At 48.1% G+C, this 22,792-nt stretch overlaps 1 protein-coding gene across 5 annotated transcripts in view; it reads left to right on the top strand.

Moving 5' to 3' along the window:
- Window positions 1–22,792, top strand: part of LOC309394802 (scaffold attachment factor B2-like) — a 71,981-nt gene that overhangs the window by 31,151 nt on the left and 18,038 nt on the right. For all 5 annotated transcript variants that reach the window (XR_014175795.1, XM_081958422.1, XM_081958421.1 and 2 more), the window contains exons 9-14: window positions 1,718–1,818; window positions 5,337–5,486; window positions 7,100–7,203; window positions 9,803–9,942; window positions 10,768–10,859; window positions 11,701–11,837. Coding sequence is in view for 4 of the 5 variants with exons in the window: in XM_081958422.1 (XP_081814548.1) it covers window positions 1,718–1,818; window positions 5,337–5,486; window positions 7,100–7,203; window positions 9,803–9,942; window positions 10,768–10,859; window positions 11,701–11,837 (724 nt within the window). In the remaining variant the exon portion in view is untranslated. The remainder of the gene's footprint in view (window positions 1–1,717; window positions 1,819–5,336; window positions 5,487–7,099; window positions 7,204–9,802; window positions 9,943–10,767; window positions 10,860–11,700; window positions 11,838–22,792) is intronic.

The raw sequence follows: 22,792 nt of genomic DNA, 5'->3' as shown, positions 1-22,792 counted from the left end.
TTTCAGACGGACGATTTGCGCGGCTTTCCCCAGCGATGAGAATGGGCAGTTCGATCTAACGGCTTCTTCGCAAAGAAATCACGTCGGGGTCACCAAAATGCAGCGTCGCCAGCTGCATTAGGGAGGGCTCATACATGAGATGAAATAACAGGATGACAGCAAAGTTTCCTTGAGATGATATGAGCCCCGAATGTGTTCTGGAGCCTGCTTTTATTAAGTCAGAAGGCATTCAAAAAGTTTCCATTATTATCGTGTTATTACATGATTGGTTACCTGCTTGTGGCAGGGCAGAACTAAACAGGTTAGCATACAGCCATATAATTGGTTAAAGCTTTCCATAGGATGTGGTTTTTTCTCTCCTGTCCGGAGTTCTCTGGACAGGCTCTGTGGTTAGCATTTCTTGCATAAACAGCAGGTGTTGAAGCATAGCAAAGGATGTGGTTTTCTATGTCGTTAGGCTACCTTGACCATTGCAAAAGATCCCAACACCTATCATGTGCGCAATGGCCAAAATGATTAACATTGTATAAAGGCAGGTATCTCTTTAATGGCTTTTACACTCTGACGATGTTACCAGTGGCTAACAAAAGCTTAGTGAGCAATATATTTTCAAGTTCCAGAGATCACAATGTCTGTTTCTTTTATAACTACAGCAGGAACTCACATTTTAGGACAATTCACACACATGTATATGTATATGCATATAGCTACAGGTAGTCCTCGACTTGCAACCATTCGTTTAGCGACCATTTGAAATTAAAAGGTCCTTAAAAATGATGAACAGAACAGAACAACTAGAATAGAATAGCAATTGGAATAGGAATAGGAGTGGGGAATGGAATAGAATAGAACAGAACTGGAACAGGAATAGGAATAGGAGTGAAGAAGAGAGTGGAGAGGAGAGTGGAGTAGAGAGGAGCGGAATAGAATAGAACAACAGAATTAGAACAGAACTAGAATAGAACAGAACTGGAATAGGAGTGGAGTCGAGAGGAGAGGAGTGGGTGGAATAGAATAGAATAGATTAGAACAGAATTATCACAGAATAGAACAGAACTGGAATAGGAGTGGAGAGGAGTGGGGTGGAATAGAATAGGACAGAATTAGCACAGAACTGGAATAGGAGTGGAGTCGAGAGGAGAGGAGTGGGTGGAATAGAATAGAATAGAATAGATTAGAACAGAATTATCACAGAATAGAACAGAACTGGAATAGGAATAGGAGAGGAGAGAGAGAGGAGAGTGGAGAGGAGAGGGGAGGAGAGCGGTGGAATAGAATAGAACAGAATTAGAACAGAACTAGAATAGGAATAGGAGAGGAGAGGGGAGTGTAGAGTAGAATATTGTCACTTTAAATGTACACTAATCAGCATACATTAAAATGAAATTTTGTTGCATTCAGCTCTCAAAAGGTGACCATGATGCATGTACCTACATGTGTGCACAATTATGACACAGAAACACCACAGTCTCATTCCGATGGGTACATGTACATGGTGAGAAAAAGGAATCCCGAGAGTTTGCCAGACGGATGGCATGGGGAACAAAACTGTTACAGAATTCTACTATAGAAACCTCCTCCCAGAGGGGAGCAATAGAAACAGACCGTGTCGTGGATGTGTGGAAATCTAATATTTTGGGGGGGGGGGGATTTTTCATCCTAACGTGTGTTGTCATGTTTGATATCTCCTCTCCCTTCTCCCCACCCCCAAATATAGCTCGCTCCACTCCTAGCTCTGGCAGAAATCTGTGGGTCAGTGGTCTTTCCTCTTCGACCAGAGCGACTGATCTGAAGAACCTGTTTAGCAAATATGGCAAGGTAGGGTGAATAGAAATAAAATGGCACAACTAAAAGTTTTTGTTGGTTCAATATTGCCAGATAAATGTTTTGATTAAAGTGGTAATTTTTAAATTGGAAACACACAAAAAAAGAGGACCCTACATAAGGGTTGTTTTTGGCCACTTGCTCCATATTTTTTATTTTATTTTAAGTGTGATATTTTGGGGTATTATTCATCTACTTTGGCTACAGAAAGATGGTTGCTGACAGATTTATATGATCCTTGCAAAATTATTCCCTTGGAAATCGTGCCCTGAGAAGTTAACCAGTTAATCTAGTTCAGTCATTGAACTTCAAATTCCATGCTACATAACCAAGAAGGAATTACAGGATTTATTCTCTTAACATCCAGGGGGCATTATTTGTTTGGTGTGTGTGTGTGTGTTCTACGGTCCATGGGGTTCCAAAGAATCGGACGTGACTTACGGATTGAACAGCCACGAACGTCTGCAAGCTGTGGATGGTCCCACACATAATACAAAGCCATAATGTGGCTTGCTGTGTGGAGTAAACACAACACACTGAATGGGTTACAGCTTAGAAAACAGTATTGAAAGCCTAGTTGATTGTCACAGTTTCGTTAATAAGCCATGGCTAAATAAAGACGAGATAACCTTTATGGGTCACTTTTCTGTGAACACATTAAAAAATGAAATTCTGATGCCTGCTCTCAAAACATACATACATATGCATACCCATATATGCCACATACATACATACATACATACATACATACATACATACGTATGTATTTGTGTTACAACCCCTGGTATGCCTAAATATGGGAGGAAGGTCACTACCTCTTTCTGTCCTTCGGCTCATCACAGAAGACCATGCAGGCAGAAAACCATATTTTTATTTTTAATGTTGCCTTTTTATATTTGTGTTGTATTTATACTGCTAAATAAATAAAGGGAGACTAGTATAGATCTATTTCGAGCTAATTAGCTCTCATCAGCTAGCCATACCCTTACTGGGATTTGAACCTGGGCTGTATTATATCTTAGGCAGGAGTCTTAGCCACTAAGCCACGGGCTCGCCTCCTTATCAGTTGAGCCAGGGAAATAGGTATGTATTTGTGTTACAATCCCTGGTATGCCTAAATATGGGAGGAAGGTCACTACTCCCTCTTTCTGTCCTTCGGCTCATCACAGAAGACCATGCAGGCAGAAAACCATATTTTTATTTTTAATGTTGCCTTTTTATATTTGTGTTGTATTTGTACTGATAAATAAATAAAGGGAGACTAGTATAGATCTATTTCGAGCTAATTAGCTCTCATCAGCTAGCCATACCCTTACTGGGATTTGAACCTGGGCTGTATTATATCTTAGGCAGGAGTCTTAGCCACTAAGCCACAGGCTCGCCTCCTTATCAGTTGAGCCATACCAGGGGTTGTAGGCATACCAGGGGTTGTAACACAAATACATACCTATTTCCCTGGCTCAACTGATAAGGAGGCGAGCCTGTGGCTTAGTGGCTAAGACTCCTGCCTAAGATATAATACAGCCCAGGTTCAAATCCCAGTAAGGGTATGGCTAGCTGATGAGAGCTAATTAGCTCGAAATAGATCTATACTAGTCTCCCTTTATTTATTTAGCAGTACAAATACAACACACACACACACACACACACACAAACACACACACACACATCCCCGACTCTTTTTCTCTCTGTGTGTGTGGCATATATGGGCATGGATATGTATGTATGTATTTGTTTTGAGAACAGGCATCAGAATTTCATTTTTTAATGTGTGCCAGTGTGTTCACAGAAAAAAGTGAACCATAAATAAATTACGTCTGTCTGTCTGTGTTTGTATGTGTGTGTGTGTGTGTGTGTGTGTGTGTCTGTCTGTCTGTCTGTCTGTCTATCTATCTATCTATCTATCTATCTATCTATCTATCTATCTATCTATCTATCTATCTATCTATCTATCTATCTATCTATTTATCAACAGACCATTTAGAACAAAGGCCTCCAACCTTGGCAACTTTGAGGTTTGTGGAGTACAACTTCCAGAATTCCCCAGCCAGCATGCCTGATTGAGGAATTCTGGGAATTGAAGTCCACAAGTCTTAAAGTTGTCAATGTTGGGAGACCCCTGATTTAGAATACGTAGCAGATAAATGAAAGTTATGAGAATGGGGGGGGGGGGGCATTTCCTGCATAATGTAACTGTCAAAATTTGTAACTTTATCCACCATCCCTTTTCCTAATTATTTTTTCTAAAACCAATAAAAATTTTGTTTAAAAAAAAAAAGAATACGTAGCAGAGAAAAAAGAGTCCTGGGAGTTAACAAGGTTAACACTATATGGTCTAAAGCTATTACAGAATGTAACTGTTCTGCTTTGGATACTGCGAAGCCTCCTCCCAGAAGGTATCTAAAACGGGTTAAATGACCATTTTTTGGGGCCTGGATGATTGAATCTTCATTTACACATTACATCTTGGAGAGCCATGGTGGCACAATGGTTATGCAGGCTACTTCTGCTGACTGCCAGCTGCCAGCAATTTGGCAGTTCGATCCTGACCGGCTCAAGGTGTCCATCCTTCCGAGGTCAGTAAAATGAGGACCTAAATTGTTGGGGGCAAGAGGCTGACTCTGTACATCGCTTAGAGAGGGCTATAAAAGTATTGTAAAGTGGCATATACCGTATTTTTCGGACAATAAGACACACCGGCGTATAAGACGCACCAAGATTTCAAAGAGGTAAGTAAGAAAAAAAAGTTTTTGTCCTCCCCGGCCCCCAGGAGCACTCTGCAGGCTTCAGCAGGGCTGGGGTAAAGCAAAAATGCAGCAGTTTTTCACCAAAAGGGGGGTATTTTTCTCTTTCCCCAGCCTTGCTGAAGCCTGAAGAATGCTTCCGGGGATGGGAAGGCAAAAATGCCCCTGTTTTTTGCCCATTTTTCACAAAAATGGGATGCAGCGGAGGGGGGGGGCGCTTCGGGAGGCCAAAATTGGCTGTATTCGGTGTATAAGACGCACCAACATTTCCACGCTCTTTTGGGGGGGGGAGGTGCATCTTATACTCCAAAAAATACAGTAAGTGCTAAGTGAGAAGATAGGAGGGAAGGGAAGGGAAAGAAGGAAGGAAGAAAGGAAGGAAGGAAGGAAGGAAGGAAGAGGAAGGAAGGAAGGAAGGAAGGAAGGAAGGAAGGAAGGATGGACGAACTGAGGTGGCACAGTAGTGAGAATTCAGAAATTCCAGTGTGGCTCTGCCCACTGCCAGGAGTTTGATCCTGACTGGCTCAAGGTTGACTTAGCCTTCCATCCTTCCTAGGTCGGTAAAAGGAGGACCCAGATTGTTGGGGGCAAGAGGCTGACTCTGTAAACCCTTTAGAAAGGGCTGTAAAGCACTGTGAAGCGGTATATAAGTCTAAGCGTTAATGCTGTTGCTCTCCCAGAAGGTAACAAACAAACAACAGCTAGTAGTGTTTAGATGTGTAAAACCCAACCAGTGCTTGTCATCTTCATTTCTCTCTCTCTTTGAAGGTGGTAGGTGCAAAAGTAGTCACAAACGCCCGCAGCCCCGGGGCCCGCTGTTACGGCTTCGTCACCATGTCGTCTTCTGAGGAAGCCACCAAGTGCATCAGCCACCTCCACAGGACAGAGCTCCATGGGAAGATGATTTCTGTGGAAAAAGTGAGAATTTTCATCAGCGATTCAATCTAAATGTACAAGATGTTCTCGACTTACAACCATAATTGAGCCCCACATTTTTGCTGCTAAGGTTCAGTGAATCTTGCCCCATTTTCTGACCTTTCTTGCCACAGTTGTTAGCGATTAAATTAGCAACCCGGTCGTTAAGTGAATCTGGCATCCCCCCTGACTTTGCTGGTCGGAAGGTCGCAAAAGGTGATCCCGTGACCTGCAGTCACAAATATGAGTCAGCTGCCAAGCATCTGAACTTCGATTGCACGACCATGGGGATGCCGTTAACAGTCATAAATGTGAAAAATGATCATATGTCACTTTTATCAGTGCTGTTGTAACTGAACAGACATTAAATGAGCTGTTATAAGTCGAGGAGTTACTTTATTCCCATCCAGGAGAGGAACCAACATCGTTCCCAGCCAGGAGAGGGACATGCAGTAGATAAGATGGCAGTGGTAGGAAAGAGACTGTAAGGTCCAGAGATGGGTCCCTCAGCTCTAGACAGCATATGAGCCCTGGTCACAGTGATGACTTCTTCACCAGCCACAACAAAATAGTCTTCCCTACATGAAATCTTTCAGGGACTTCAATTCCCAGAATTCTCTCTGCTATGCTAATGAGGAACTCTGGGAGTGTTGGTCTCAACCTACCTGGAGGTCATCAGATTGAGGAAGACTGGTCTAAGTGATTACTTAGATTCGGGGTGTGTGTGTATGTTCCAGCATAACTCTGGAACACCTCCAGCAATTTCAACCAAACTTGGTATATAGATGACTTACTCCCTGGGAACAAATACTGTGGGGGGTAAGATACCCCTAACACCCCTCGGGGTGGGTGTTCTGTTAAGAGACTGCCTGTTGTGCCTTAAACTGGCTTTTACTGTACTGCCATAAAACGGCTTCTACTGTATAGCACAGTGGAGTTGCCATGGTGATGGCTTCACAGTACTCCACAAGGGGGCTCCCTCTAGTAAGGGGGAAAATCCAATATTAGAAATTACATTTGGTCCAGATATTTGTGACCGCCTAATACAGGATTGGGATAAACAAATAACCGGCCAACACCAGGCTAACAGCTAGTTATTGATAAAGAGAATATTTGTAGCTCAGGATTGAACTGCGGGGTCCTTGGTGGTCTCTGAGCTTGGTTGTTTTCTTGCAGACATTTCATGACCCAAACTAGGTAATCTCATCAGTGCCAGAAGAGAGCGAACCTCGTGTTCCCTTCTACCACTGATGGTGTTACCTCGTCGGGTGATGAAATGTCTGCAGGAAAAGAACCTAGTTTACAGAGCATCAAGGCCGCCCCCCGCCCACCCGCCGAATTAATCCGCATACATTTTAGTACATGTTAAGGCCAAAAGAAACATCCCGGAGAAGAATTTTAACCTTTCTCTATTCCCCCACCTCTTATGTTTGATTTTCCTTATGGAACATTCGGAGATGATTGCACTGTGCTCCCCCCCCCCAACACCCCCCCCAACACCCCCCCCCCGGCCTCTTCCTGCTTGCGATTCAGAACAGGGTGTGTTGCTTCCATTTGATTTCTCTCACTCTTCTAGACCAGGCCCCAAATCACCCCTTTTCCTTGTTTGATTCCAGGCCAAAAACGAACCTGCTGGGAAAAAAACGTTACCCGAGAAGAAAGAAAGCGAAAGCAGGAAGGAAAAAGACAGGCGGCATTCGACCGACTCCAAATCAGAAAAGTAATAAACCAGGATTGTTATTTGTTTTTGCTGTAGTGTTCAGGCAGCTCTCTTCTAAACCTTGGCTGCGGCTTTTAATCTCAGCTTGTTCAAACAGTTGTTGTGGCCCGCCAGCAGAGTCGGCAGCAGATTCGGAGAGTGAGGAGGTTGTGGAGGAACATGGGCCAGTCCTGGAGTCTGGGGAAGGCTCTGATGAGGGCTCTGTGTCGGAAGCAGAGAGGGGGCCAGGACTGTCTGACAGTTATCAGCTGCCTTCGGAGTCAGACATCAGTGAGGCAGACAAACACAGTTCTAGGCTGCATCAACAGAGGGATAGAATCAAGATCACGTGAAGTGTTAATGCCAGTTTATACTGCCTTGGTAAGGCCACACTTGGAATACGGCATTCAGTTCTGGTCGCCTCGATGTAAAAAAGATGTGGAGACTCTAGAAAGAGTGCAGAGAAGAGCAACAAAGAGGATTAGGGGACTGGAGACTAAAACATATGAAGAACGGTTGCAGGAACTGGGTATGTTTAGCTTAAGAGAAAGAAGGACTAGGGGAGACTTGATAGCAGTGTTCCAATATCTCGGGTTGCCACAAAGAAGAGGGAGTCAAGCTATTCTCCAAGGCACCTGAGGGTAGAACAAGAAGTAATGGGTGGAAACTAATCAAGGAGAGAAGCAACTTAGAACTGAGGAGAAATTTCCTGACAGTTACAACAATTAATCAGTGGAACAGAAGTTGCCTCCAGAAGTTGTGAATGCCCCAACACTGGAAGTTTTTAAAGAAGATGTTGGATAGCTATTTGTCTGAAACGGTATAGGGTTTCCTGCCTAGGCAGGGGGTTGGACTAGAAGACCTCCAAGGTCCCTTCCAACTCTACTATTGTATTGTATTAAACAGCTGGAGCCTGTTCCCAGTGTGCGCATGCGCAGAGTGGCCAGGCGAAGGGAAGAGCTAAAGAACAGGGGTCGACTTGGGAGTAAGGCTACAGGTGGACGATGAATGGCCCCTCCCAGAGGAAATAAAAGAGGAGCGAAAGGGGAGTGGAGTTTGCAGGAGACAATTAGTTCGCTTAATTGGTTCGTGACTCTCCGAGGCACCTTGCCAAGTTCTGCAGATCTCAGCCTGGCAGCTCTCCAAGCCAGAGAAGGTCTGTGACTGTAAATCCTCCCTGGAAAGACTTTGCTGGATGTGAAGGAGCAGAATTCACAGTCAGTTAATAAAAGGGTTTTTTGTTGGGACAAGGAGTTTTCTTCATGCTCTTGGGAAGCCTCGGTCAGAACAACAGGCCCTTTAAGGTCCTTTGCCAGCAAGGCCACGCTGATGAACTGGGATTTTACATTACAAGTGGTTCTCGACTTACAACCACGATTGAGCCGAAAATTTCTGTTGTTAAGCAAGACATTTGTTAAGTGAGTTTTGCCCCATTTTTACTACCTTTCTGGCCATGGTTGTTAAGTGAATCACTGCACTTGATAAAGTTAGTAATACGGTGGTTACGTGAATATGGCTTCCACCACTGACTTTGCTTGTCAGAAGGTCGCAAAAGGGGATCACATGATCCTGGACTACTGCGACCGTCATAAACTTGAGTCAGTTGCCAAGCGTCTGAATTTGCATGTCATGTGATCTTGGGAATGCTGCAACGGCTGTGTGAAAAACGGTCATAAGTCTCTTTTTTCATTGCAGTTATAACGTGGAACGGTCACTCGACTTATAACAGTTCGTTTAGCGACCATTTAAAGTTACAGCGGCACTGAAAACAGTGACTTACAACCGTTTTCCACATTTACGACAATTGGCAACTGATTCATATTCATGACGGTTGCGCTGTCCACGTGATTCCCTTTTGTGACCTGACAAGCAATGTCAATGGGGAAACTAGATTCACTTAACAAATGCATTACTAACTTAACAGCTGCAGTCACTTAACAACTGTGGCAAGAAAGGTCGTAAAATGGGGCAAAACTCACTTAGCAACAGTTGGTCTTGTGTCAGGCCTGCAGCCATGTTTTCTTTCGGATCTTCGGCCTGACACACTTTCTATTATTCTGCTATGCATTTTTCTATGGTGGGGAAATGGGAGTGGGGATTGTACTAAGTTAGATGATATGTAGCCATAATGAAATTCTTTCTAGAAAGCCAAGGTCATCCTTTGTCTTTGAATCTCTGCACCTGACCGGAACTGGATGGGTGGAAGCTGCCAGCATGGCAGAGGGAGATTGGACCATGTGATGGACTTGTGGGTGTGGGGGCAAGATCTTGAACTTTCAACTGGGTGGGGAAAACCAGGAAGCTTTCAGATTCGGGTTTCCCCAGATGTGCCAACATGGCTCTCTTAATCCGACTCTGATTTACTTTTTGGATGCTATTGATGGATCTCTGACATCTCGTTTAGCAACAGAACCTCTGAGCTCAATTGTGGTCATAAGACTACCTACATGAGGGATATTGGGTTTGTACCCTTGGGGCCGCTTTTCAAATTTAGATCTGAACGCCACCTTTATTGTCCTTTGAAAAGCCATCACCTGGTGCTCCTGAGATCAAAGTGATGAATTTTGACTTAGGATGTACAACAGATAGAGTTCCAGCTGCTGTTTCGATCTGTTTGCAGGTCTCTCAACCTTAAGGAAGAAAAAACCGACAAGAATGAAGACTCTCAGAAAGTGGAAGGCAGCGGAGATGAAAAGAAGGATAAAGGAACAGAAGAGCAGAAAAACGAGTCATCTGGACGTTCGCGATCTGTTAAATCAGGTAATGAAAACTTTCAGGGCTGAGGGTGAGCCGATTCCTTCGTGTGAATGTCCTAGTGCCGAGGTCTTCAAACTTGGCAACTTTAAGACTTGTGGACTTCAACTCCCAGAATTCCCCAGCCAGCTATTCTGGGAGTTGAAGTCCACAAGTCTTAAAGTTGCCAGGTTTGAAGACCTCTATCCTAGTGGACAACCATTTAAATAGGAGCCAGCCATGATTCCAAACTTGCAATTTGCCCCACTGGATTTAGAGAAGTAGTTTTCTCCTGCTTTCTTAGGTCTTTTTCCTGTTACCTGTTTCCAGACTCCTAGATCTCCTGGTGGTATTCCATCTGGGATTTATTTCAGCCTTGGAGAAATTTATTTACTTAAAATAACTCACTCCGGCCAAAACTTTTCAGGGAATTGAAGGTTACAAATAGCCCATGCTGAGAGATTTATTGTAACTGTGAGAGGGATCTTGAAGTCCTGGTGGACAACCATTTAAATAGGAGCCAGCCGTGTGCAGCAGCCGCCAAGAAAGCCAACACAGTTCTAGTCTGCATCAACAGAGGGATGGAATCAAGATCACGTGAAGTGTTAATACCACTTTATAATGTCTTGGTAAGGGCACACTTGGAATATTTGCATTCAGTTTTGGTCGCCACAATGTAGAAAAGATGTGGAGACTCTAGAAAGAGTGCAGAGAAGAGCAACAAAGAGGATTCCCAGAATTCCCCAGCTAGTGAAGTCCACAAATGCGTGAATTCTGGAAACTGAAATTGCCACGTTGTCATCTGAAAAGTTGAGAAATACTGTCCTACAATGTCATTTTGTGCCACTCTAGGAAGCCGAGGAACGGAGCGCACGGTTGTTATGGATAAATCCAAAGGGGAGCCGGTGATTAGTGTGAAAACCGCATCCACCTCCAAAGAGAGAGTAAGTCTTTGGTTTTACTTCTGGTCAAAATGTGAAGGGTCAAGACTGCATCTGTTATTTCAGCTTTCCTAACTTATGAAATTTGGGTCCAGAGATTAACTTTTCGAGCATCGTTTATTATAATTCTGCTTTTTAAGCTGAGGCAGGGAAGTAGATTTCCATCAAAACTGGTGAAATGATAATATATTTATTTACTTATTAAATTTGAACGCCACCTGTCTGTCTCTACCAAGCGACTCTAGGTCGCTTACAATGTTGTAATTAAGATAAGCTGCTCCCACATGCATCTTCCTTCTTTGCCATCTTGGATATTTTAAAAAGTCAGATGTTAGCATTAACATCATTATAATGTTTTACAGTTTTTATTGATTGTAAAGTGCCTAGAGTCACCTTTAGATGGGTGGCATATACTGTATTTTTCGGATTATAAGGCGCACCTGAATATAAGATGCACCTTAATTTAGAAGAGGAAAAGAACCAAAGAAAGGTTTTTGGCCTCTGCACGCCGCATTTCCAGCCCTTTTCTGGGGCCTTTTTTTGGCCCTTTTCCAGTCTTTTTTCTACCCATTTTTGAGGCTTTTTCCAGCCTGTTTTTGAGGCTTTTTGGCCTGATTTCGAGGCTTTTTTCAGCCCGTTTTCGAGGCTTTCTTGGAACATTTCTGCCTTCAGAAGTTGTGGGAGCTTCATCACTGGAAGCTTTCAAGAAGAGGCTGGACTGCCATCTGTCAGAAATGGTGTAGGGTCGCCTGCTTGGGCAGGGGGTTGGACTAGATGACCTACAAGGTCCCTTCCAACTCTGTTCATCTGTTATTCTTGCCACCTTCTTTCTGCTCCGTTTCAGAGCACCAAAAGCCAGGACCGCAAGTCGGAGAGCAAAGAGAAGCAAGACATCCTGTCTTTCGATAAAATCAAGGAGCAGCGCGAACGAGAACGCCAGAGGCAACGCGAGCGAGAGATCCGAGAGACGGAACGGAGGAGGTAGATTGACGTTGGCTCCCTCCCCCTTCTTTGGAAAGAACACTCTTCTTTCCAAAATCACAAGCCTTTGACATCAACGTATTCTCCTGTGCGCTGCTTGGGGAATCCAAGCATGGGTTAACTTTGTCTATTAGCCTAGAGACTGAGTTATGTAATTGTTGACCACGCCTCCTCTGACTGGGGTAATTCAGTTTTTTTAACTCAGTCCAGCCTAAAGAGAGGTAAAAATTTCTCTTCTAGGACATTAGACAAATTACTCCTTTCCTTACTTATTTCTTTATTTATTCTTTATTTAATTAGTTGTTCTGGATTTATTTCTTCTGGATTTATTTCATCCATTTGGACTGATATTGTGGTTCAAGACAGTGTGAGCTGCATTGTCTGCTCGTTCCGATGAGCAGTAATTACGCTGGGCTAGACTTGCTCCCGTTGGTGTTTCGGCGGCTTCCCTTAAGGCTCTCGCAGCCGGGGGGACCAGCATATTGAAAGGATTGCAGCAGCTAGCTGCCTCGGATGTGAGTCGGGTTGCCGTTCTCCGCTCCCACAGGTGCCGCGTTGAGAGTAGGTTCGCCTCTCTTGCGTCGGTTTGAGTGGCCACGATCCGCCTAGAGAGCGTGATTGGCCCAACGTGATTCATCACCTCACGATTGCGGCGCTGCCGTCCCCTTCATTGTTGACTTCTGGCGTGCCGGCGCTCTGTAGCAAGCGGTCGCCATTTTGACGACATTTGAATTTTGCGCCATTTCTCTCTGCCGTGGCGGCCATTTTGAAGCCGTCTCTCTGAGCGCTGAGGGACAGCCGGAAGGGGTGCGCTTAGCGTTTCGCCCCCAAACAGTGCCTACATCACTAACGTCTTGTTCTGGGAGCTGAGGTGGAGGTCAGTTTGCCATCTCTCTGTTCCAGCACACATGGTTGCTTTGCAAGTATTCAGAGTCGTTCCACTTCGGCCTTTCCGGCAATCACCTCTGATATTGAAACGTGAGCTGAGCCTTTCAACTCCCTGTTAGTAATTATGGCTGATCGTTCCATCTCCGGAGGGAGCGCTGGGGCTTCTACCTCTTCCCTGCTGCACGCCGAGGCCGCTGGGGCCAGTACTAGGGTGGGGAGAGCCACCACTAGGGCCGCTAGCCACAGGGTTCGCGCTTCATCCACGGCTCCGGTTAGGGCCGCCAAGTGCAAGGGCAAAGGTAAATTAAAAGCCCTCATGGCCACCAACAGGTCACCTCCGGCTTTATAGCTGAAGGCCCCTCACCCAGTTCTCCCCTTCATTTGACTGGAATACAGGGTTCTCCAATTCCCTACAGTGGACCCACCAGTTGCGGCCTTGGCCTCTCCAGCCTTGATCCCATCCGAAATTTTGGAGGGCCTCAAGGCTGAGGACCGTAAGGCCGAGCTGGTCAGTCACAAAACACACAAGGCAGCTGCCTGGGCGTTACGGGCTGCCACAGCAGCCTCGTTCTTCTACAGGACTTTGCTAGTGTGGATCAGGCAATTACAGGCCAGCCTTGCTCCTGATGATATGTGTCTCCACCAAGACGTCAACAAACTGGTGGCAGCGCTAGAGTTTTCCTCTGATGCTACCCTCAACGCGGCCAAATTTGCATCTCGAGCGGTAGTATCCAATGTCATTTCCCGTCGCCTGCCCTGGCTCCGTCATTGGCAGGCAGACCTACCTTCCAAATGGCGCCTGACCTCCACCCCATTCAAAGGTGGTTCGTTTTTTGGTGCAGCGTTACACCCTATCTTAATTTGAGACGAGGGACAAACGTAAAGTCCTCCCATCGACTAGTAGATGTACAGACAGGAGACAACAGCCCTACAATAGAAGGCAGCCATTTTGGGCTGGGGATTCGGTGTACACTACCACTCCATATAACTCCCAGTACAACAGGTCCTACACACAGCCTCAGGATAGGGCCCAGGACCGTTCCGGGATCAGAGATAGAGGCCGGCAGCAGAACCAGCAACAGCCTCAGGCGCGGTAGCCATTTCGTGGCCGGTCCTTTCGTAGATACCGGTGACTCACATGGGGTGGAGCCCATTGGGGCACGCCTATCAGCCTTCGCCCACCAGTGGGCAAAACCCACCTCGGGCGCCTGGGCCATCCAGACTGTGAGGCAGGGCCTCACTAGAATTTCTCACCATCCCCCCGAGGCCTTTCCTCAGGTGCCCCGTACCCAGGTGTCAAATAAAACGGTGTCTAATGGACACTGAGATCCAACATCTGTTGTCAATCAATGCCATAGAAAGTGTACCAAAAGGGCAAGAACGACTAGGCTTCTATTCGATACTATTCCTAGTCCCCAAAAGCTCGGGAGGATGGCGGGCCATCCTAGACTTGAAACGGCTCAACTTATACCTCAAGTATCAGAGGTTCAAGATGCAATCTCTAAAAAGCATTCTGACTTGCATTCACCAAGGCGACCTGATGACCTCCATCGACATCAAGGTGGCATACCTCTATGTGCCGATACATCCGGCACACCGAAAGTTCTTAAGATTCCAATTTGCTGGGTGCCACTTCCAGTACCGGGCACTGCCATTCGGCCTTTCTTCGGCCCCATGAACCTTCACAAAGTTGCTGGCGGTAATAGCCATGTCTCTTCGATCAACGCCTATAAGAGTCAATTGCCATTTAGACGACATCTTGATCCTGTCATCATCCCGGGTCCAGGCAAACCGGGACCTACAAGCTACAATCGGCACTCTGCAGCGCCACGGATTCGTCCTGAACTTTCCGAAAAGCCATCTGCACCCGACCAGGTCCTTATTGCACCTCAGGACTCTTATCAACTTGGAGTTGTGCAAAGTATCATTATCGCAGGAGAGATGTCAGAGCCTGCAGACCCTGGTGAGTCAAGTGCTACGACAGAGGTCGTTATCGCTAGCAGTTCTTTCCCAACTTCTCGGGGAAAATGGTGTCATGCATAGACATAGTTCCCTGGGCACGATTCCACGCGCCCCCGCTTCAATGATTCCTGCTCCCCTTCCAGAGAGCCCACACCAGCCACTCCCAGACCAGGGTTACATTGCCACCCAATGTGCTACAATCGATCCGATGGTGAACATCATCCAAACTACTCAAGGGATGCCCCTTCAAGGAGCCAGACCGCTTTGTAGTAACAACGATGCGAGTCTATTCAGCTGGGGAGCTCACGCCTTGGACTGGGTGGCACAGGGACGTGGACTGCCCAAGAACTCTGGAACAGCATCAACTGGCTGGAGCTTCGGGCCATTCGGCTAACCCTCTACGAATTTCGGGACCTGGTGACAGCCGACCATGTGTTAGTCCTCACCGACAACGTGGCCTCCAAGGCTCATGTCAACCGCCAAGGAGGCACGCGGTCCAGGTCCTTGATGTTGGAAGCGGAGAGACTCCACCATTGGGTGGAGAGCTGCCTACTATCGATTTGAGCGGAGCACATATCGGGCACAGCCAACACACAGGCGGATTGGCTGAGTAGAGCCACAGTGGACCAGGCGGAGTGGCGTCTCCATTCGGCCCTGTTCCAGGAACTGTCTCACAGGTTTGGCCGGCCCGAAGTTGACCTCTTTGTGCAGTCTCACAACTCGCAACTGCCGAGGTTTTACACCAGGTACCAAACACCGGGGGCAGAGGACACCGACGCGCTTCGCCGCCCATGGCCGGATGGCCTTCTTTACGGCTTTCCGCCTCTACCAATCATTCCACTTGTTATTCAGAAAATCCTAGCAGAACGGGTGGACGTCCTCCTGATCGCTCCAATGTGGTCACACCGCCCCTGGTATGCCCTTGGTATGCCGACCTCGTCCATCTCTCCGTCTCATGCCCCTGGAGAATCCCGGACGATCGGATACACCTTTCCCAGGGAGCTCTCATTCATTCCAACCCCCAACTGCTACAGTTAGTAGTGTGGCACGTGTGTGGGCTAACGTGACTCGACAACACCTTTCTGACAAAATCATTGACACAATCCAGGCAGCGCGATGCCCGTCCACAACTTGCATCTACGAGGCCACTTGGCAGGCTTTCTGCAGATGGTGTCAGACAGCCGGCGTTGACCCGATCAAGACATCCATACCACAGGTATTTGACTTTTGCAAACGAGTATGGACAAGGGACTAACGCCCAACACTCTCCGCTGCCAAATTGCAGCTCTATCAACTGTGATTGGTGGTGGGCAGGGCCATTCCCTGGCACAAGACCCCAGGGTCCAATCATTCCTGAAGGGTGCATCGAACCTCGGGCCGCCGGTAGTGCATTGCTACCCTACCTGGGACTTGTCTCTGGTGCTCAGGGCCCTCACGGCTGCACCATTCAAGCCCATCCACATGATCAGTCTCCGATTGTTGACCCTTAAAATTGTCTTGGTAGCAATTACATCGGCTACAAGGGTGTCGGAACTGGCAGCGTTGTCTGTCCGCGAGGACCTCTGTATCTTCCATCCGAACAGAGTTGTTCTGCGGTTGGACCCGGCATTCTTTCCAGAAATTAACTCTTGGTTCCACAGAGCACAAAAACTCATTCTTCCAGACTTCTGCCCGCAGCCTTCACATCCACAGGAGCGGCGGTGGCATCACCTTGATATTCGCAGGGCGCTTCGTCGTTACGTGAAACGCACTGCGCCATTCAGACTGTCGGAAGCGCTGTTCGTGTCCTTTCAGCCATCACCCATGGGGCAGAAGGTGTCCTCACATACCATCGGATGCTGGTTGAAAGCGTGTATTACCCTTGCCTACGAGAGTCAATCCCAACCGGTTCCCAGACGCATCACTCCCCATTCCACCAGGAGTGCTGCTACCACGGCGGCCTGGGCGACACAGGCCTCAGTGGAGGACATTATCTTCGTTTGATTGACCATCTGCCCCTTGCCCATTACCAAGCAATAATCTAACTACCCCTCGCCATCCACCATTGACCACCCACCAGCCCCCACTTACTGATTGTCACCTGACCAGCCTACTACCATCACTACCCCCCCCCCCCCCATCTAGGACTGGACAATTTTCTTTTGCACCGGAACCCGGCTTTTTAAAATTTTTATTGGACTATGGCTTACCGGCCAGAACATCCTCAGCACAGAGCCTAGGCCCTGATGAATTTCTTAATAACATATGTATTCAAGGCTAGACCTAATCCTACTGCGGGAGTCCCCCCTCTCGCAGGTGTGGCCCTCCGCCCTTTCGAGGGCCCACCTTGATGACGGATTTATTAATCTCGAGAGGTGGAGGAAGCGGAGACTTAGGGGTTTTTTAGTTAAATGTTTTTTAAAAACTTTTAGGGGTTTAGGGGTTGGGGGGCGGGTGGGTCAGATCAGGAGTGATGACAGAGCCAGGTCACCAGGTGGGGTCACGAGCAGAAGGAGCGGAGGGGAGGAGAGGGGGAGGATATCATTCCCATACGGGGCTCCTTGATTCCAACAGTCGTAGGGAGGGGCAGATACGAGGACAGATTAACAACCCGCAGTTGGTTGGGAGACCGTGAGTGCTGGTTACACCCGGTCGCTTGTACCAACCCCCGCGTTCTAGGTGGTCAGGATCTGCTGGCCCAGGGCCTGAGGCTGTTGCTATGCAATGCGAGGTCCGTCGTCAATAAGGCCCCCCTCATTCACGATCTAATTTTGGAGGGGGAGCCGGACCTCGTGGGAATAACGGAGACCTGGTTGGGCCACGAGGGAGGTTTACCCCTCGTGGAAATGTGCCCACCAGGCTACCAAGCATTTCACCAGCCCCGGGCCTGGGGAAGGGGTGGTGGGGTAGCAGTGATTATTCGGGAGGACTTAGAGCCGAGGGAGTCCACTGTGCCACAGACGTCCGGGTGTGAATCCCTTGTTGTGAAATGGGGCCCTGGGAGACAGTTGGGCCTGCTGATAGTATACCTGGCTCCCCGCCATACATCAGCGACCCTGCCTGAACTCCTCGAGCTGATCGCATCGGTGGCGGTTGAGACCCCCAAACTCTTAGTGATGGGGGACTTTAACCTGCCATCGGTGGGAGAAGCATCAGAGGGGGTTCGGGAGTTCATGGCTTCCATGATAGCCATGGACCTGACTCAACTGATTCAGGGCCCGACACACGAGGTAGGTCACACCTTGGACCTTGTTTTTGTCTCTGGCCAGTGGTTGAGTGATCTGGGAGGAGGGAACTTAACCATCACTCCTCTGTCATGGTCAGATCACTCACTCCTCCGACTTGACTTCCCTGGTGCTACACCCCGCTGCGGGGAGGCGGAACCGGAAAGCACTAGATGGTTCCGCCCCAGGCGCCTGATGGAACCAGATAGGTTCCAAACGGAGCTTGGGCCACCTCCTGTAGCCCTGACCCGCCCTCGGGTAGAGGACCTGGTAGCCGCGTGGAACAATGCGACTACCGGGGCCTTGAACCGGGTGGCCCCTTTGCGGCCTCTCCGGCGGCAACGATCCACCCTGGCTCCTTGGTTCACCGAGGAGCTAAGGGTGATGAAGCGCCGCAAGAGATGCCTAGAGAGTCATTGGAGATCCTCCCGATCCGAATTTGACCGAGCACAGGTACGAGCCCATTTAAGGACGTACCTAGTGGCATTGAGAACGGCCAAACGCCAATATTGTGCCGCTCTCATTGCATCCGCAGAGAACCGCCCTGCCGCCCTGTTTCGGGTGTCCCGCTCCCTCCTGTTTCAGAGGCCGCGGGAGGCCCCTTTACAGGGTAGGGCAGAGGAATTTGGGAAATATCTGCAGGATAAAATCGCTCAAATCCGGAAGGATTGGGTCCCCTTCAGCGGCCCAGTGGAGAGGTCCGTGGCGAGTCTTGAGAAACCTTTCTGGGAGGAGTTTGACTTGGTTGTCATCGAGGATTTGGACAGATTGCGTGGACGACTGCGGCCTACCACATGTTTACTGGACCCGTGTCCCTCCTGGCTTGCATCCTGGGAGGTTACACGCGACTGGCTCCTGGGCCTAGTGAACGCCTGGGTGAGGGATCTCTTCCGGCCGCCTTGAAAGAGGCGGTGGTGAGACCCTTGCTCAAGAAGCCTTCCCTGGACCCTACAGAGCTGGCCAATTATCGTCCTGTCTCCAATCTTCCCTTTCTGGCGAAGGTTGTAGAGAGTGTGGTGGCTTCTCAGTTCCCACGACATCTGGAGGAGAATGATTATCTAGACCCGCGCCAGTCCGGCTTTCGCCCCGGGCACAGCACAGAGACAGCCTTGGTCGCGTTGGTAGATGATCTCTGGAGGGCCAGAGATAGGGGTTGTTCCTCTATCCTGGTCCTATTAGACCTCTCGGCAGCTTTTGATACCATCGACCATGGTATCCTGTTGCACCGACTGGAGGGGTTGGGGGTCCGGGGCACCGTTTTGCGGTGTTTCGGCTCCTACCTTTCTGGCCGGACGCAACGTGTGTTGGCAGGGGAGCAGAGATCGACCCTAAGCCCCCTTACTTGTGGGGTGCCACAGGGGTCGGTCCTCTCGCCACTCCTGTTCAACACATACATGAAGCCGCTGGGTGAGATCATCCGTGGTTTCGGGGTGGGATATCATCTGTACGCTGATGATACTCAGCTGTACATTTCCACCCCGAACCACCCCAACGAGGCCGTTGAAGTGATGTCCCGGTGTGTGGAAGCCGTACGGGTCTGGATGGATGACAACCGACTCAAGCTCAACCCCTCCAAGACTGAGTGGCTGTGGGTTCCGGCCTCCCGGTTCAACCAGTTAATTCCATCTCTGGCCATTGGGGGCATTCAACTCGCCCCCGTGGAGCGGGCACGCAGTTTGGGCGTCCTCCTGGATGCCAGGCTGTCCATGGATGACCATGTGACAGCCATGGCTAGGGGGGCGTTCCACCAGGTTCGCCTGGTGCGCCAATTGCGCCCCCTATTGGACCGGGACGCCTTACGCACAGTCACTCATGCGCTGGTGACGTCTCGCCTGGACTACTGTAACGCTCTCTACATGGGGCTTCCCTTGAAATGCACTCGGAGACTGCAGCTGGTCCAGAATGCGGCCGCGCGGGTGATTGTGGGGAGTACAAGGTACTCCCATGTGACACCTCTCCTGCGCGAGCTGCACTGGCTTCCTGTGGTCTATCGGGTGCGTTTCAAGGTCCTGATTACGATCTTTAAAGCGCTCCATGGCTCAGGACCTAGTTACTTGCGGGATCGTATTCTGCCCCATACATCCCTACGACCCATCCGGTCGCACAGAGAGGGACTTCTCCAGGTGCCGTCCACCAGACAGTGCCGAGGGGCGGCGCCTAGGAGCAGAGCCTTCTCTGTGGCGGGCCCAGCCCTGTGGAATGACCTCCCTCCGGATATTAGGACCACCACTGACCTCCGCTCCTTCCGTGTAAAGCTCAAGACCCACCTATTCCAAATAGCTGGCCTGGCTCAACCATAACCTCATATCGCTCCTGACGGGTTTTTAATTTGGTAATTTTATTCAATGGGATTTTAAATTGTGTTTTTTAATTGTTTTCACTCATCAGTCTACCTCCTCCATGCACATGTATATGTCTTTGTTCTTATGTATGTTTGTCTTTATCTGTATTTTATTTGTTTTGATTGTACGCCGCCCCGAGTCCTTCGGGAGAGGGTTGCGGCTAACAAATAAATTTATTATTATTATTATTATTATTGCAGGGTGGCGACTTGGTCATCACCGTCGCCCTTTATCAGACATTATAAAATGGAAATGTATAGCTCGGCGGAGGCTTCCTTTGGGCGGCGAGTCTTGCAGAGGGTTCTATCACCACCTAGGGCCCCTGACCAGCCTAGCTCCCGCCCTTGAGACTCATTGCTTTGGCATGTCCCATGCTTGGATTCCCCAAGCAGCGCACAGGAGAACGACCGTTGACTTAGCTTCTATGTGTGCTGCGAGGGGAATCCAAACCTACCCTCGGCTTCGACTGGTCCGGGCATTTGACCTTTGCCTACACTTCCATTTGTATGTTTACTTATCTCATTAACTATTGCATTCCGTGACATTTGTTCCATCTCTTGAATCGGCTGAGCCTTCGTACAAAACTGAACTATCCCAGTCAGAGGAGGCGTGGTCAACAATTACGTAACTCAGTCTCTAGGCTAATGGACAAAGTTAACCCATGCTTGGATTCCCCTCGCAGCGCTCATAGAAGGACCGTTCAGGTAAGTCAACGGTCGATTTCACATCTTGGCATGCCAAACAGTTGCCATTGCACAGAGTCCTTGACTTACAGCCATTCGTTTAGTGACCGTTCTAAATTTAAAACGGCGCTGAAAAAAGTGACTTATCACCAGTTTTCACACATACTGTCAGCGTTCCAAATATCATGCAGAATTAAATCATTGTCCAAGGCAAAGTTATCCTTAAAACTCCAATTTAATAAGACAGACATGTTGGCATTATGCTATGAAATTTCAACTCTAATGTACATCCTGTGGGTTCACACAGTTGAAAGTCCATCATCTATCCCCACACCCCATAATTCATCACATGGTCCAATCTTCATCTTCCACGCTGGCATGTACACCCCTCTGCTTCCAGCCAGGTGTCGAGGTGCGGAGACAAAAGACGACCTTGAGCTTCTAAGAAGAACCATAACAATACATTCCACAATCCTACTCCTTTCTATCCCCCCCTCCCAACTACTACACTAATGAAACACATAGGGAATTATAAAAAAGTGTGGCAGGCCAAAGATCCTAAAAGGAACATAACTACAGGCCTGACACATACGACTGTTGTAGCAGCCCCATGGTGATTCATATTTATGACGGTTGCAGTGTATTTGTGTACTTCTACTCCCAGAATTCCCTAGCCAGCATGGCTGCCTGGAGAGTCCTGGGAATTGAAGTCCACAACTCTTAAAAGAGCTGGCCAAGGCTGTATACCCAACCCTGCAAACAAACAACCTGTCTGAAATCAATCGTCCACCTGGGGAGCTGTCAGGTGGGCTGTCAGTGATCCTTTCTTTTGATCCCTTTGATCATCTCTCAGAATCTTTGAGAAACGGTAGGCTGAGGTCGCCATTCTTGGCTCACTTCATAAGTGGACAAAAGATCTGCATTGTATTAGCTGCATGGCGCTGGACTGCTATTTCTTCGTTTTTCATGCGTCCTTGTCGTAGCTCAGCAGGCTCCAGTCCGACGCTGCCCCGGCTGAGCTGGGCTCTTTTCCCCCTTCTTTGAAAACCCTCCTGCCTCCGTGCCACAGCCAGAGTGGATTATCCTGGCATGAATCTGCGGCTCTGTTGACATGATCTATTATGCATCTGTCACTTTCTTCCCCAGCTCCGCTCTCTGTTTGGGCGTAATTCAGTTGCTGAGTGAAATCTTCCATGTTTCTCTCTTGTTCCAAGTAGATATGTCTCCGAAGTGAGGCGTGGGAGGAGTCACATATGGGTATTAACTTTAAAGGGCTCTTTATTACATAGGAGTGTGGTGCGTTTTCCCACTGAACGGATCGTACGTCAGTGGGCTGGTGGAGCTCTTTCTCTTGATTAAATGTTGTCAGGGTTTTTTTTTTCCTGCATATGACACGCACTTATTAATATTGGAAGACGTCTTTCCCACTCTTTCCCATGACCTCCATATTCCCTTCCGAATTTGCCCCTCTCCTTCATTTGACACGCTCACTCCATTTCCACATTCCCTTCTTTTGTTTCTCCTAATTGGGCAGGTGGGTTCAGCAGGCTGGATTTTTTTTTTTAAAAAAAATCTCCTTCTCCTTCTCCTTCTTCCTCTTCATCCTATCTGTCTGTCTATCTATCTAAAAATGGCTGTGTGTGTGTGTGTGTGTTGCAGCATAACTCTCGAACACCTCAAGCAATTTCAACCAAATTTGGTACACAGATGACTTACTCTCTGGAAACAAATACTGTGGGGGTTAGACACCACTCAGGGTCTGTGTTCTATTAAGATACACCCTGTTGTGCCTTAAAATAGCTTCTACTGTACTGTCAAAAAATGGCTTCTACTGTGCAGTTGGCTTTTTTGGCTCGCGTGCCAGGGGGGTTGGCCGC

This window comes from Natrix helvetica (genome assembly GCF_964273705.1).
Source record: "Natrix helvetica genome assembly, chromosome: 1".
NCBI lineage: Eukaryota > Metazoa > Chordata > Lepidosauria > Squamata > Natricidae > Natrix > Natrix helvetica.
Note: the sequence above shows the minus strand (reverse complement) of the source record. Positions and strands in the feature narration are given on the sequence as shown.